This window comes from Myxocyprinus asiaticus, chromosome 22 (genome assembly GCF_019703515.2).
Source record: "Myxocyprinus asiaticus isolate MX2 ecotype Aquarium Trade chromosome 22, UBuf_Myxa_2, whole genome shotgun sequence".
Classification (NCBI taxonomy): Eukaryota; Metazoa; Chordata; class Actinopteri; order Cypriniformes; family Catostomidae; genus Myxocyprinus; species Myxocyprinus asiaticus.
In genome coordinates, this window is record NC_059365.1 from 33,063,518 (window position 1) to 33,081,170 (window position 17,653).

The 17,653-nt window shown below is 36.7% G+C and overlaps 1 protein-coding gene across 1 annotated transcript in view; it reads right to left on the reverse strand.

Moving 5' to 3' along the window:
* Positions 1–7,650: 7,650 nt before the first annotated feature.
* LOC127413031 (A disintegrin and metalloproteinase with thrombospondin motifs 2-like) overlaps positions 7,651–17,653 on the reverse strand; it is a 321,044-nt gene continuing 311,041 nt past the window's right edge. Inside the window, exon 23 of the mRNA XM_051649825.1 lies at positions 7,651–13,101. Within this exon, the coding sequence (XP_051505785.1) occupies positions 12,035–13,101 (1,067 nt within the window). The 3' untranslated portion in view covers positions 7,651–12,034. The remainder of the gene's footprint in view (positions 13,102–17,653) is intronic.

The window sequence follows — 17,653 nt, forward strand, 5'->3', positions numbered from 1 at the left end:
AAGTCTTCGGTGAGTGTAGCACTTACAGCTGAACAGAGCTGCGCAGTGTTTTTAGTTTTTTTTTTTTTTTGTTGCTTTTTTTTAATTTAGTGTTTTTATTCTGACGGCTCCTTCACTCTGGTGGTCTTAAAGTGGATAGAAAAGTGTCCAGGATGTACAGGTTTTTTTTTTTTTTTTTTTTTTTTTTTGCCTACTGTATCGTGAATACTGAAGATTTGGACATTCTCATTAGACATACTGCATTTGCCATACTATTTATAGAAGGGAAGTAGGCATATTTGGACATGGGGATTGTCTTAGGGAATGTGTTGAAATGAGGGACTGGAGGTTCTTTGAGCAATGCAGTAGTTGTGTTTGAAGAGAGTGGAAAACTGTCAGTCCTTTCAGGATCAGATGATAGCCAAGCCTTCAGGACTGATTCTTTCAACACCATCTGTTTATTCTAGATAAAGTGTTTCCTTCAACATCAGAACCTCAACTGCTGCCTCCTCTTTCTTCACAAAGCTCAAAAGACTCCTCAAATGGAGAGATTAATGTTTCTATATTCCTATTCTGTTTTCTATTTATACCACTGTAAACACAACTCAGCCAGCTCTTGGTAAATGCATCTTTTAAGACAGCTTAAACACGTAAATCTACAGGAATGTTCTGGGATAAATACAAATTAAAGGGATTAAACATTCTGTCATCATTTACTCACCCTCATGTTGTTCCAAAACCCTGACCTTGTCTACTTCCATTGTAAATTTTGGACTGTAATTTGGTGTTTTTGTTTTTGTATGTTTTTTAAGTTTTAACAAACTGAGAAATGAGCAAATAATTATGAGTAAAAGAGTGTTAATAGACATTATGCTGATAGATGCATAGATGCAGCAACATTTAAAAATAATGGTTCGCAGTAATCAATGTCATTTTAAAAATGTGCCATTCACAGTCAACCATGATTATTTTATTCCACGAGAGAAAGTGTCCAATTACAGGGGGTTATTGCGATAAATCGTCATATGATATCAGCACTATATGTAGAATAATAAGACTGATGTAACTGGAATCACTAGAGTTAAAAAAGTATTCTACATTTACCATTAATTTCTGTTTAAAATTTTAGCAATGAAAAGAAAAGAAAAAGAAAATAATACTGAGTGCAATTTTCTGGAAACTGGAAGTTAGATTTCTAACGGACTCATGCTTGTGTAATTGGTCATGCTCCGAATGGGATTCGAACCAGCATCTCTGGCATCGGAGGTTTACATACTGCACAGCTACCTACCAGCTGGCTACTGTTACACTCACCCCCCTAAACCTCACTCCCATCCAAGTCACAGCACCACTGTAACCGGTCCTGCTCGACCTGCTCCGAACGGGATTTGAATCAGTGTCTCCGGCATGGGAGGTGGGCATGATAACGAAGAGGCTAAAGGCTACAGCCCCTAGCGTCAGTCACTAGTGCACCTCTTGAGGCCAGGTGAGTGAGGTTTACTGCACAGCTACCTACCAGCTGGCTCCCGTTACACTTGCAGAGAACTCGAATGAGCATGTTAAATAGTTAAAAAAAAACTGCATATGAAAGATCTCATAAGATCTCTCAAGGTGTGCTCATATTTATTGCAAGCCAAACTGAAAATTCCCAGATTTATAGCTATTTGTTGCAATAAAGAGCTTGTGAGAAGTATTTTGTTTCTATTATATATATATATATACTGATCAGCCACAACATTAAAACCATTGACAGGTGAAGTGAATAACATTTATTATCTCGTTACAATGGCACCTGTCAAGGGGTGGGATATATTAGGCAGCAAGTGAACAGTCAGTTCTTGAATGTCATGTGTTGGAAGCAGGAAAAATGGGCAAGTGTATTGATCTGAGCAACTTTGACATGGGCCAAATTGTGATGTGATGCATGTGAAAGTCAGAACTGGACCATGGAGCAATGGAAGAATGTGGCTTGGTCTGATGAATCACATTTCTTTAAGATCACGTGGATGGCTGGATGCATGTGCGTTTTTTACCTGGGGAAGAAATGGCAGCAGGATGCACTATGGGAAGAAGGCAGGCCGGCAGAGGCATTGTGATGCTCTGGGCAATGTTCTGCTGCCTTGAAACCTTGGGTCCTGGCATTCATGTGGATGTTACTTTGACATGTACCACCTACCTAAAGATTATTGCAGACCACAAACACTCCTTCATGGCAATGGTATTCCCTGATGGCAGTGGCCTCTTTCAGCAGGATAATGTGCCCTGCCACACTGCAAAAATTATTCAGGAATGGTTTGAGGAACATGACAAAGAGTTCAAGGTGCTGACTTGGCCTCCAAATTCCCCAGATCTGAATCCGATTGAGCATCTATGGGATATGCTGGACCAACAAGTCCGATCCATGGAGGCCCCACATCGCAAATTACAGGACTTAAAGGATCTTCTGCTAACAAAAAGTTGTACATGTTAACATTAGTTCATGCAATATAAACTAGCGTAAACTAACAATATTTTGATAGATTAACATTGTTCATGTATCTTAATGCATTAACTTATGTTAACAAATAAAACCTTATTTTAAAGAGCTACATATAGTTTAATCTTAATAAATTATACAGTTAATTATACAGATAATAACCTAAACTTGCTCACACTCACCACACCATTTCTCAGGAAGACTGCACACAACCCATTATTTTTAAGAGGAGGAAGTGAATGAGTTGTTCTTGACCCCCTGAACATTTTCCTTAAGAAAAGCCTCAAGAATATTTGTTGAAGATTAGAAGATGACATGACTGGGATTTTGCTAGTGTGGTACAGACCAATTACACCCACGCTTATATTTTCAAGGTGTTTTAACAGTGATGATTTTAGATGTTTGAACCGCATGTTACATGTTACATTTAAATACATTGTGTGCAGCCAAAATGTAGTAATTAAAAGGTTTTATAGCTACAGTATTGAACATCTTTTATTTAGGTGTAGAAGCACATTAATCATCTCCATGCTTTCATTTCAGTGGTGCCTTTGTGGTTCTTGGACTAAAGGTCAGCTTAAGATGTATTACTAATAATCACCAAAAGATTTTTTTTCGGCCTGTTTCCGGAACATGACGGATTGCAGGTAAAGGCAGTGGCAGCGTAGGCCTCCTTAAAAAGGAATGTGGTTGAATACAGTCACTTTCTAGTCTCTCTCCGAATTTCATGCCTTGTGCCCATGGAGGAATGAGGAAATCAGCAGTGAATGAATATACATGGATTGTGAGATTTTCCTCGCATATTTAGACTCCGCAATGTAAATGCAATCTGCAGCTGGATCGGCCCACCTTTATTACAAGCACACTCATAGTTGAGGGTCTGTGCATATAGATGACTGTCCTGATTTCTGAACAAACACAATCAGTCACAAAACAGTTCCGGTCCTTTTGGCCTCTGGACAGTGAGAGCATCCTGCAATTCTACAGTATATTAATCAGCCAAATGCCTAATCCAGTCAATTATCAATTCAATGCCTGAAAACAGCCATGGATATACGCTTCCAAGTGTGACATCCAATTAATTATCTTGTCTTCATTTTAGCCTACAGAATCTTGTAACTTATTTTTAATAAAAAAAAGGCCTTTACATCTTATTCTTGAAGTTGTTTAGGAAAAGTACACAGTATATATAATTTTAAGCCTTCTGGAAAATCTAATTTACAAACTGGGCCAAGAATTTGACAAACGTTAGGAATTGTTCATTAGTCAACGTTTAGCCCTTCCCCTTCCCTTCCGCTTCTCTTTCGCTTCCATTTCCCTGCTTCTTCCCCTTCCTCTTCCCCTTCGCTGCTTCTTCCCCTTCCCTGCATCATCTTCTTCCCCTTACCTTCCTCTTCCGTGCTTCTTCTTCTTTCCCTTCCCTTCCTCCTTCCTCTTCCCCTTCTCTTCCTCTATCCTGCTTCTTCCCCTTCCCTGCATCTTCTTCTTCCACTTACCTTCATATTCCCTGCTTCTTCCTCTTTCCCTTCCCTTCCTCCTTCTTCCTCTTCCCCTTCCCTGCATCTTCTTCTTCCCTTTACCTTTCTCTCCCCTACTTCTTCCTCTTTCCCTTCCCTTCCTCCTTCTTCCTCTTCCCCTTCTCTTCCTCTACCCTGCTTCTTTGCCTTCCCTTCCTACATCTTCTTCTTCCCCTTACCTTCCTCTTCCCTGCTTCTTCCTCTTCCCCTTCCCTTCTTCCTTATTCCTCTTCCCCTTCCTCTACCCTGCTTCTTCCTCTTAGCCTTCCCTGCATCTTTCTCTTTCACTTACCTTACACATCCCTGCTTTTTTTTTCACTGCCTCTTCCTCTCCCCTTCTTCTTCCTCTTCCCCTTCATTTTCGTCTGCACTGCTTCTTCCTCTTCCCATTCCACGCTTCTTCTTCTTCCCCTTCCCTGCTCTCTTCCTCTTCTCCTTTCCTGCTTCTGCCTCTTCTCCTTCCCTGCCTCTTCCTCTTCCTCTTTCCCTTCCCTGCCTTCCCCCCCCCCCCCCGCTTCTTCTCTTCTCTTTCTCTGCTTCTTCTTCTTTCCCTTCTTTTCACTTATCCTTCCCTACCAATCTTTTAGGAGAGTAGTTTAATTTTAAGTGCTTCCATGATGTTAACTACTTGTGGTTATTAAATTGCTCCTCACGTTCTTGCTTCATTCAACTTTCACACAACTTTCATAAAGTTCCTTGCTTTCCATACAATGCAAGATATGATATAATCTATTCATAAAGTCTTTCTAAATGTCGCTTCTAATTTCATTATTGCTTGAAAGTCACTCTGCAGCTTGAAGTTTCATGCCAGAATGAGGGTCTGTATAAAAGCATTACTACACTGTTAAAAATTCAACAGCTTGTGATGTCACTGAAAAGCCTGAATATATTAAAACTGAGAGATCATTTGTTTAAAGCAGCAGTTGACTAAACTGTTCATTTTTCCATTCAGTTCTAAAAATATTATTTACATTTTGACAGGACACTTGAGCAATGATGTTACTATTTCATAAAAACTGCTGGTATAATACAGAACCTGTACTTTGCTGTAAAATAATACCATCTGCTGGACCATTGAAGTCAGATGGCCAACAAAATTTGATATCAGTTCTTATTATGAATGTCCATTAACTATGCATATTGCATACAAAACTGGAAAAGGCTTTCTCGAGTTAGTAAGCACTAATATGATTGGCTGATTTGATGCAACGTCCGATTGCAACACAGGATTTTTTTAATATTTTTTTTATTAGTCTGGAAACAAAATTTTATTTACAAGGTACTGGGTTAATACAATAAGCACTTTTGAGGATGAAATTATCACTGGATTTGCCAAAGTTTGCCAGGGTACTAACAGTAAACCTTTAAAAGACATTCAGAGTTTGAAGCACCCAGTATTATTTAGCAAGTAAACTAGATATCCAAAAGCAGAAATCTTGGTCAAAATCTGGGAAACAGTCTGCACTGTATGTGCATTGTACTGTACATTTTTCACTATTTCTTGTTTTCTGCACCATTGTTTGTGAAGACTGCCACACCATTATTTTATCTGGTCTTTTGCTGTGGTATAATATATCTCATAGTACCCTACATCACAGATCATCATCAACAACATTATAGTAACATTTTCATCAGTGTATTCTTGTAGGAGGTCTTAACAGTATGGAATAGACTTGTTTTTCCCTGTCTTCTGCAAGGAGTTTTAATTTAGAGTGATCTTTCACATGGCATATGACTTATGTGACTGGCTAAAAATACATTGGGGGGAGGGGGGCAGAACTGAGTGCCCATGAAGCAAAGATGGCAACATGCATGTACTATATTAGACCTTCTTGCATCAGATGGTCAGTGAATGCATGAAAAATTTAGACTAACTTTAAACTATTTAACAACCTTCCTCAGTATTCAGGATCTTCCCCAGAAGAAAAACGCTGAGTTCTCAGTAATGTTTCAATATGTATCACATTTGTCTCAGAAATGGACACTGAGACAACTGTACAGTACAGAGCCATAAAAAGAAAGTGAAAAGCATAGTTCAGACAATTTGATGAGAAACGTTCATATTAAAATCTCTGACTTTTAATTTAAGAGGTATATTGGCAGACCTGAGAACAGTTTAAGAACATATAGAGAACTTTAATGAAGACACATGTGAGATTGCTGGGGTCTTTTTCTCATCTGAGAAGCAGGATACTTTTTCTCCATTTGCTCTCCAATTAATCTCAATGCTGTCTAGGAGAATCGATTGCGATATTAAAGAGATTATAATTTTTTTTTAATTATTATTTAATTTAATTTTTTGTCTTATAGGTCTTCTTCTGATTGTTTTCTCTCAGTATGGGAGGCACATGGCAGCTGGACCATCCAGACTTTCACTGCTGCTGATGAAAGCTAATGAAGAAGAGGAAGTGAGTAGAGGATGCTCATCAGAGGTACTTCTCTAATTTCCTCCATTCTAATTGGCCCAGGTCTTTCTTAAGGACTTAAAGAATTGTCTTGCTTTTATGCAAAGAAAGAAAAGCTTATGTACGTCTCCCCTCATTATTTTCTAATTATTGTATTGGCTGCATGTGTAATTTCCTTGACAACTGAACAGCTATGAAATTTTGTCTTAAACAAAATAATTATTTAACATGTAAACAACAGTTAACAAATTTGATAGCAAAATGTGCGGGAGCAACAATACATTATATGACTGATGTATAGATGCTAGTTTGAACTTTTACATAAAAAAAAAAAAATAATAAAAAAAAATATATATATATATAAAGAACTTTAAATTAGAATTTAGTCCAATTTAGACTATAACTAACTTAAAACTAATTTAGGTTTAATCACAAGAAAATGTTTACAACAGAAGGCTCTTTAAAGGAATATTCCGGGTTCAATGCAAGTTAAGCTCAATTGACAGCATTTGTGGCATAATATTGATTACCACAAAAATGTATTTCGACTTGTCCATCCTTTTATTTATAAAGCAAAAATCGAGGTTGCAGTGAGGCACTTAAATAGAAGTGAATGGGGCCAATTTGTGGTGGGTTTAAAGGCAGAAATGTTAAGCATATAATTTGATAAAAGCACTTACATTAATTCCTCTGTGTATTATTTGAGCTGTAAAGTTGTTAAAATCATCATTGTTAAAGTAGTTTTAGGGTTTGTTGACATTTCACCATCATGGCAATGAAGTTGTAAAATTGGCTAACTTTACACAGAAAAGGTTAGTAAGTCATTTTATCACACTAAAATCATGTTAACAGTGAGTATTTTAACGTTTACGGATTGGCCCCATTCACTTCACTTCCACTGTAAGTGCCTCACTGGAACCCAGAATTTTGCTTTGTTTAAAGAAAAGGTGGAGCAAGTCAAAAGAAATTTTGTTTGGTAATCAATATTATTCCACAAATACTGTTGATTGAGCTTAATATGTATTGAACCTGGAATATTCCTTTAACGTGAGATCATGTCTGTGTTGCAGTGATAGTTAAATAGTATACAGTAAGTCAGCAGCATCTGTGCAATTGTTCAAAAGAGTTTAAACATGTTATCTGACATGTACTATCCATAACACAGTAGTTGATGCTTAACTCACATATTTCATGTAGGGTTAAATGTCAAATATTAAACTGAAAGCTATATTTCTTTTTGAGAAAATGATAGGCAGTGAAAAATCATTTTGCAATATAGAACATTTATTTCTGTTTTTGATTTTTTTTTTCTTTTTCTTTTCTGCTTTTCACAAAAGGAAATGGTGGAATCTTTTAGGATGTGGTAGAGGGTGTAAATTATCCTCATAACATAACAATATCTCAACAATAAAAAATATAAATCATATTGACCTGTTTTGGTAAAAGCTTCAACAAAAGGGTGCATACTGGTGACAGAAAATATAATTCTCAAGCATACAATTAAAATCTGAAATAAAGTACTGTATGGTGCATCCCTGATTTTTTTCTTGTCAAATGACTCATCAGTGAGTAACTTTGTAAAATCTTCTTACCTTAGATACAGTCAGAACAGAGGAGATGTTGATGTACATAAGAATCTAGAGAAGGAATCCAGAGTAATAATAATAATAATAATAATAATAATAATAATAATAATAATAATATATATATATATATATATTATTTTATTTTTTTCTAAACTGTGTCATGCCTGCCAAAAAGGACACAGATTCTCATCTCTGCACTAGAGTTGGGCTAATTTAGTGGCATTCTTTTCACATATCAGAGAAAGAGGTTTTAAATGAAGTGGTTACAGATTCACTCTCTGACCCTCAATTATTTTCAGTATATATCCTCTGTATTAATGTACTGTAATCAAACCGCTACATCACTCCTAAAGGTGTCATATTTTCTACCCTGTGAAGAATTATCAAAGTCTTTTAAAATAAAATATTTTTGCAGTTGACAGGTGACAACATTACAATATTTCTATGCTAATTTACCCACAATGCCCTACTTTATTGTCATTTTGGGAAAATCAGTATGTGCCTATTGTCTGTTTCTTTTATTGAGCATAGTTGGACAAAAGCACACTGAGAAGCATAGATTTGTGCAAATGATAATTCACCACACTCTCTTTCTATGATTTTAAAATGATAAATCTCTTTGAATTAGAAATTCCTTTAGGGGAACCTCCAGGGTTCCCACACCTTTTGAATTGATTGCGATTTCTTGATAAGACTTTTAAACATTTTATGGAGATTGCCTTCACAAAGAACAATTTCTAGTCCATTTAATGTTTTAGAGTCAAGCATAATTAGAAAATTTAGATTCACCGTAGAAATCAGCCTGACCCCATGACAATTACGAGACTGTGGCAACCTTTTTGCAAAATATTACGTGGCTCCTTACACGTATTGTGACAGTTCCGAGGTGAAATGTCCACTGAGTGGTGCTAAATGTGAGTTAAATGTTCTATCATACAGATATGTTTTTTACGGTTAATGCTCTATCGAGTTTTAAATCAACAAAACTGATATCCCTAACTGGAACCTTAAACCTAAACCTAACAGATAGCATCATAAAAAGCAAATGTGAGATAAAAATAGCAATTGCTGAAGCAACCACAACATTTTGTGGTGCTTCTACGACACTTCCTACTCATTTGTCGACTCATGTGCTCTTCAGGACTCGTATCCCGATCCTTTTGCATAGTATGCGCAACGCTCTATCAGTTAAGCTACCACGCAATTTGATCATACTTGAACAAGTTTGAAAATTTAGTTGGCTATTTAATGCAAATGTTAAAATTAGGGATGTCATTAAATATCTATTAGAGGTGTGAATCTTCACTGGCCTCACGATTCGATGATGATTCAAAGGGTAATGATTCGATTATAAAATGATTCTCGATGCATCACGATGCATCTTGTCCTTCAATTTCTTTCTTTTTTCAGCTTCTTTGAAATGTATTTTTTACTCTCTATTTTTTCCCTTTCAGCTTTTTATTTAACAGCTGTTTTAAAAAAATCAGAATGAGTCACATTACATAAACTGGCCTTTTACATTCAGTATGAGCTGTGAACAAAATATGTAACATCCATAAGATTAAATAAATGGTTCTATTGTTTAAAAGAGTATCTCAGTTTTTCAGTTTCTTTCTTTAGAACCTTATAAAAAAATTCTTAAAAGCACAAGAAAAAAAAATATGTTGGTTCTCCTTCAAAACACACTGAATACTATTACTTCAACTGATTATAACATTTTATTTTTTTTTATTTTTGTTTAAGCATTGTAAATCATTTAATAGTATTTAATTATTATTTAAAATTAATCTATGCCATGCTATTCATTTTAATTTTTAACCACAACTGGAAGTTGCTGGTCCAGGATGAAAGATATATCTGCTTCTATGAGAGTGCAGCTGTCAGCTTCTCCTCTCCTCACCTGCACAGGTGATAGTAAAGCGATTTAAATGGCGCAGTTGTTGCTTCAGAAATGTATCAAGTGTCTCGTATGCACTGTTCCATCTGTTTGCTCTGTGAGTAGAAGATCGCACGACCCTGTCGCAAAAGCTACAATGGATTTCAAACCTTTATCATCAGGTGTGCGCACTGTCCTGACAAGCGAGTGATCGGCAATAAATCAAAAACCAATTAAATGGAGAGCACGCAAGAGTAGAGAAAGGCATCGGGGAAAAAAACAAAACAAAAAAGAATTAAATGAAAACATCACCAACATATCCTGAACCGCTGCCTCGTCATTATTTTCTTCTGTGTTTTCCCCCATTGTGTGCAAATCAGTGCAATAATGGGTGCGAGCTCGTCTTTCATGTTGTTTATTGGCTTGTTATCTCACATGCTAAGTGTGTGGGTTTGTGAAAGAATTTTGGGATCATAGTTTCATTCGGGCACAAATGGTCATGTGTTTGATACAGCTGGTCTGCAAACAGTCGTGTTTGTGCACTTGACTTTAGTGTTTGCACTTAAATCACGGCTTTGTTTCTATATCTGTCTTTGGCGCGCGCCACTGCTCTGCCGTGATTTAAACTGACCTCGCTCAGAATCGATTCTGATTCTTATGATAATCGATTCAAAATCGTTTGAGTATGAATCACGATGCATCGCTGAAACGATTTTTTCCCCCACCCCCTAATATCGATATATTGATTATTGATCAGCACGTTATTTTATCTATATATTTTTGAGGCACTGATATAATAAAATTAGCCAACATTTAAATTAGAATTTAATTTGCGTGCCCAATTTGCATGCTTTCCAATTTACTCAATTGGCCTCTGCTTATCAGTCTGGCATAATAGCTTAGGGAGACCACAAGAGGGCGATATAACATTTACTGAAGCGCGCGCGCGCGCAAACACACACACACACACAGGATGAGTTGAAGCGGGGCAGGAGATGGTAGTCCAGATTTACGAAAGTTTTGGTACTTCTTCAACAATGAACAAAGTGACACTGATTTTGCAGGTTTGTGTGTAACTGTGCAAACTGAACGATTAGAAATGGCAGTGTTTATTATGCAATTTCTCTGTTTGTAGCATTGAATAGGTCTTTCATTCAAGCTGTTAAACCATAAAACGACATACATTGTGTAGACTATATGAAAGATACATGTTCACAATAGATCATACAGTGATGGCTAGAGTAAATAATCTTTGTCCTTTAATGATGATTTGGATCTAATTTAACGAAAAAACTATGCGAGTTGTGCACTGTGGCACCTCAGAATGTTGACGCTGAGCACTGGTGGTGTGTTCTTACCTTTTTAGAAAATAAATAATTGTTTCTAATTTTAGAAGTCTCCATGTCGTCCGCCAGACATGTCTGATGTGCAACACCTTTAATTTTCCCTGCCGCTCACACTTTACCAAAGTTGTGTTGAGAAATATGTCTGAAGAGACAAATATTATAGTGCAACGAGCAGCCCTATTGTATCTGAAAGAATCCTGATATATATCGATAATCATCAGGAAAATCTTCACATTATCGATGCGTGAAATCACCTGAAAATTCATGCATTACAGTAAAAGTCTTTAGATTTCATAAGACAGCATTGTGTGAGGAACAGGGCAAAAAGTACATGTTATAGAACTGATAATTTACCATTTTCCTTGTGATTTGTGTGAAAGGGAATAAAATGTGTTGTTGTTGTAGTGCTTCAAGTGTTCATTTCACCAGGAAAGTGCCAAGACACATTTAGCAAGCCACGTAAAAAGCATTTTGCAAAAATGTAGTTATAGTAACGTGACTCTATGAGACCAGGTTAGTAGAAATTTCCATCTTTATGTTACTTTTTTTGATTCTATAATTATTATTTTTTTAATTTTCCATGCCTGAAAATCACAAATTCCCTGATATTTTCAGGTTTTCCATGACCATGGGAACCCTGAACCTCCTAAAGGTAATTCATCAAGGTTCAAAGCAACTGTGCTAGTGGTTTGGTTCCACAAAGATCAGTTTGCCAATTTATTAAAAGAGTGTGTGGCAAGAGCATAAATTTGTATCCCATTTTCAGTACCTGACCAAAGCACCAAGATGAAGTCAGATATTACATTTGGCAACCTTAGAAGTATCTCTATAAGAGAAACTGCAAAGGGTTCAAATCCCCTGCGCTCTTTTTATCCGTCTCAAAAAGTTTCGCTTCTCTTCAAGTAGCTCCTGGATGCGCTTATTTCGCGTTCTCTCACGTAGAAACACGCGTCCTCTTCTGGGGATGATGTTATTCTGAGGAAACTCATTGTCCATCTGGATTATTTGGAAAGGTATGTCAATAGCATTGCTCTCGGTTGTTTCTTCAACTTTATTCGGTTGTCTGCTTGTCTTCTCTGCCGTTGTTGTCAGTGATGCTGCAGTCAAGGATGTTGTTGTGCTTGATACTGTTGCATTTGGCTGGTGTGTACTGGAAGTTGTGATTATAGAAGCTGATGCCATGGGAGTTAGTACTTCAGTAGTTGCTGGGATGTTGGTGTCCAACCAGCCTGAGGTGGCTGATTCTTTTCCATTGACACCATTTGTTGTTGTTGACTGCAAAGCTGCACCATTATCCCCATGTGGTGCATTACTGCTCGCATTAAACTCTTCGGACTGGACAGTGGTACTGGGAATGAGGGTAAGGTCATTCACATCATTGACAATGATGGGGACAATAGTGCTAAAAGGCAATTTGGTGCCGTTTGTCATGTTAATTCCAGTTGTAGGCATGACATTGGAACTTGTTGTAGGAATGGCAAAGGATGTGCTCTGTTCTGTCAGGAAATCTGGTGTAGTGTGTGCCTGGGTGGGAGTTGTAGTGTATTGGTAAATGGGAGCTGTAGGGTATCCTTGAGTACCTGTTGATGCCGCCAAGGCTGTATATAACCAAGGTGTGCTCACTGAAGTGGCACTTTTCCCTTGTGTAGATGCTGCAAAGGCGACTGTGGACGTCCACCGGTGCTTATGAGAAGCTGTGGTGGTGCGTGTAGGACTATGGGTCATGTTGGAGGTGGATTGTCCTTTGGTGGATGTTTTTGATGTGGACAGTGGCTTATTTGTGGTCACAGTGGTCTTCGTAGGATTCCCAGGCCTGCAGGACTCGCAGCACAAGCGCTGGAAAGCTGGCAGGTGACAATACAGCTGCAGCACCTCCATGCGACAGAACGCAGAACGGTCACCATGACAACGCTGTCCTGCAAGACAAGAGGGGGACATGCTAAGACTGGCTGAAGTTAATATGCATGCTGAATATATGAAGATAGTTCACCCAAAAAGTATGTCATTACTCACTCCCTGTCATAATGTTTCAAACCTGTATGAATGAGAAAATGTTTTGATGTTGGAGACTGACAGTCTCAGTCATTATTTACTCTTATTGGATCTTTTTTTTCCATTCAATGATGGTGACTGATGACTGAGGCTAATATTCTGCCTAACATCTCCTATTCTGTTCCGTGGAAGAAAGCAAGTCAAACAGATTTGGAACAACATGGGTTGAGTAAATTATGACAGAATTTTCATTTGTGTGTGAACTAACCCTTAAATGATGATATATGAAGCTAAGCAGATGAAACGGGTTCTCTCAGCTCATTTGATGTGTGCACACTTCTTACAAGTGTATTTCTGAACATTGAAGAAATAAGCAGAAACTCAAGAGAATACAATAAAACAAATGTAGAAACCCAGAGTTATGAACTGACCATAAAGAAAATCTGAGAGGTATGTAGAAGCATATAAAAGATCTAATGGATGTTAAGATGAATGTTCAGTTAAAATGCAGTTTTCACTTTGACTTCATTTTTATTGTGGTTATTACTTGGTGTCTAATCCACAACTAAAATCTTTCACAAGATCCTTTAAAAAAATGTGTGGTTGATCGATATTGTTTTTTCAATGGCTGATGTACAATATATAGAGTGAAGAGTGGCCAATATGATGCTAATATATACATTATATATATATATATATATATATATACAATTTAACAGCTAATAAGAGCTAATGAAATGAACACTCATTTTTACGTAACATTTAATCAAATCAAAAAACAAAATCTCACTCTCACACGAGAGTAATATACAGTAACACCTTTGTTAATCAGTGAAGTGAGTATGGTTGTCGTATTCGTACAGTAAGTGTCGCTTTGTGTTTGTGAAGTGCTGAAATATCTAGAATCGCTCGTTATCGTAACTTCATTATAATTTTTGTGTAACATTATAAATACTTGGAATAATCTATTACTTTCAGACAATCACTAAGCCGAGGTGCAAGCATCCAGGGTAAGTGGAGACATGGATAACATAATTCAATATATTATAATATAATATAACAATAAATAAAAGCATCTGTTATTAAAGTCACATTGTATTCTGCATAAAGTATAAGCAATGCCACATTCACTATATTGAGTTTAGGTGTAATTTCTTGGATGTCCTGCAGATGACTGCATCAGTCTGTCTCCTTATGCACTCTACGGTTATTTGAGTCTATAGCACTTGTAGATCTACGATGATTTTCAAATAATACTTAAGCTTGTGTGACACTGCATACACACGCATGGATGTTGTATTTTGGCTTTGCTATACGCAACGCATAATTTCAATAAATTTAAACTGACTGATCTCAATTCAGGAGACTCTGTGCTGATGCCGACCACAGCGGAGTTTGTCTTTGGGAAAAATGCCAACAAAACTACATCTGGTAAGAAACTTAATTAAGTTTTTACACTGAAACATTTTTTTTTTTTTATTTATCGTGAAACGCCATGCTGCTAAACACAATGTACACTAATGTGTACTTAAGCATATTTTTTTCCTTAGAAATCCTATATTTACTGTGCATTATCACATTGAGAATTAATGGGTTCATCCAAAAGCTGAAAAATGTTGCTTTCAGCGGCTTTATATGGAGTTATGATGAAAATAAGGTGCATTTAGAATTGTTCTGAGACCAGTGCAGACAGACAGCACACTGGAGGTTAAGTCATTCACTAAATAGGGAGCAAGTGACCAAGGGAGCATCCTATATCTCTCGATGCAGCTAAGTGCATTCACTCCAAACTTCCTATCAAAAGTTCAGTTAAGGATGCAGATGATGTTTGAACCACTCAACATGTTTGGCAGACATGGGACAATGTTAATCAGAACATAGATACAGAAGTTTATAATTCTACATTTTATTTTATCACCTTCTTTCTAAAGTTAAGCCCTTTTTATCGACGAGTAATTTTGAAACCGTAATCCATGCCTTTGTAACATCTCGGCTAGACTAATGTAACTCGCTGTATTACGGTGTTTCTCAGTCTTCCATTTCTCATCTGCAGCTAGTACAAAATGCAGCTGCTAAGCTTCTCAAAGTGAAGCGCAAATATGACCATATTACGCCTATTCTAATTTCTTTGCACTGGCTCCCTGTCAAGTATAGGATTGACTTTAAAATCTTATTATTTGTCTACAAAGCCCTCGATAATCTGGCTCCTCAATACTTAACTGATTTATTGCTCCCATACACTCCTTCTCAAACCCTAAGATCATGTGACCATGGCCTACTCACTGTCACTAGAGCCAAACTTAAAGATCGAGGTGATCGCACCTTTGCTATCGCTGGTCCGAAACTCTTTATATCAGACATGCTCCATCCATCTCTGCATTTAAATCTTCTCTTGAGACTTATTTTCCCTGGCTTTTAACATTCCCTAACTATGTTATTTTGGGGTCTTTTATATTCATGATTGTTTATTGTTTGTTTATTTTGTTTTTATTTTTTGTCTTTGTCCTAATTTATTCCTTTTATTCACTGTACAGCACTTTGGTCAACCTCAGTTGTTTTTAAATGTGCTTTATAAATAAACTTTATATACAAATTATATATTGATTGATTTTAACATGGTTGGCAGTGATGATGATGCTGGCCATTACTTTAAATCAGAATTAATTATGCTAATTTCTGATGTAATGTTTGTAACGCCTCAAAAACATGAATAACCAACACTCCTGGAAACATAAACAATTGTATTTAAAAACGTTCTATAGCTTGGTATAATTTAAAATGTCACAAATTAGTCCCACTGTCCACATATATTGCCATAATTTTTTTTGGAACTACAATTTATTTATTTATTGCATGTTTATCAGGTGCTAAAGTATGCTTTTGGGAAATGCAGCCCTGATCGATATATATATATATATATATATATATATATGTGTGTATATATCTGTCTATCACTATACCAAAAATAATGCATTATAAAAATGGCGTGTTCAAAGTCATCTTAAAATATCCCACCTTTACAGAGGAGGAGGCAGAAAGCAGAGCGACAACAAAGGAAAAGGCTGAAATTTTTTTTTTCAGTTTTTATAACACTTTTTTATTCCTAATTTTGCAGTTGATCATGACAGAAACTGAAACAATGAAATGCACTCCCACCCCCCTTTAAACATACAGATAGAGTTCTTCTTCAGAAAAATAAATTAACTGTATTGAAAGGTACAAGTTCACAGTAACTTTGGTTAAACACTTCATTACTTTGAGAACAATTAATCCATTGGTAGTTCAGATGAACAGGTAGATAAATAAATAAATAAATAGGTCATTGGTTAAATAAAATACAGGATTTCCATGATGATGTAAAAACTGGCATGGCACATACAAGTGTCATATATTAAACATTTACAAAACATTAATAAAGTTTCCCTGATAAATCAAAGTGCATATAGACGCAGTGCACATTAAGTCCATCTGAATGTTCCCAAGACATTGTACCCCAACAACAGCCAGCCAAGACGCAGTTAGGCCAGTGAAGTAACATGACAGTTACTCATAGTATATAATATTAGCATTTTTTTCTTATAAGGAGATAACAGTCATAAATGTTATTAAATACAGTAAACACCAATGTTTATTTACAGTATCCCACTGCAAGGTCTGGATTTTCCTAGAGTTGTCTCCACGGCTTTGAGCATGAAATTCGGATCGCTCGCTACATAGTCACAACAGAAATGTGTTTCACGATACAATGACGAGTGATAAAGAGATGTCAAGTGTAGATTCCCATTAAAACACTCTCCATATACAATGGGTTAGCCACCATTTTTGGATGTGTATGACGACTGAATGACTGGTTGGTTCTATTTCACGTTTTGTTTGAAGCTGCCTCTGGTTTCGGGTGACAAACCACGTTTCTGTGCGCTAAGCCATCACTTTCACAGATAAATGCCGATACATTCAAATGTAGCATAAGGCATTGTTCTTACGCTCTATGTTCCCCTCGAGAAAAAACGAAATTTTTCGGATGTGGATGAAGGTCCATGAGGTATATTTAAGTGTCTGTCGTATGGCTACTGGTAACCATTGTAAAAATGCATGCTGGCAAACACACACGCGCACACACACACACACACACACACACACACACACACACACACACACACACTCACACACACATAAAGGCGTGACACACAAAAACGCACACTCTCATCACAGCGTTCAATGTGTGATGGATATGTAATATGCATAAAGTATAAGGTAACCCTCTCATTTGAGATGAATCCAACAAAAATGAAACCACTTCCCTCTGAAAAAAATGGAGAGGCAACTGGCTGAGCGAGTCCTGCATAATATAGAACTTCCCCCTTTCCCCTAACACTTAACTTCTGTTATTAAATAGCAATAGTTCTGTATTTATGTAAAATCAATAAAAAAATACACGTAACAGTCAAGAATTAAAGCGATCAATAGCAGTCAAAA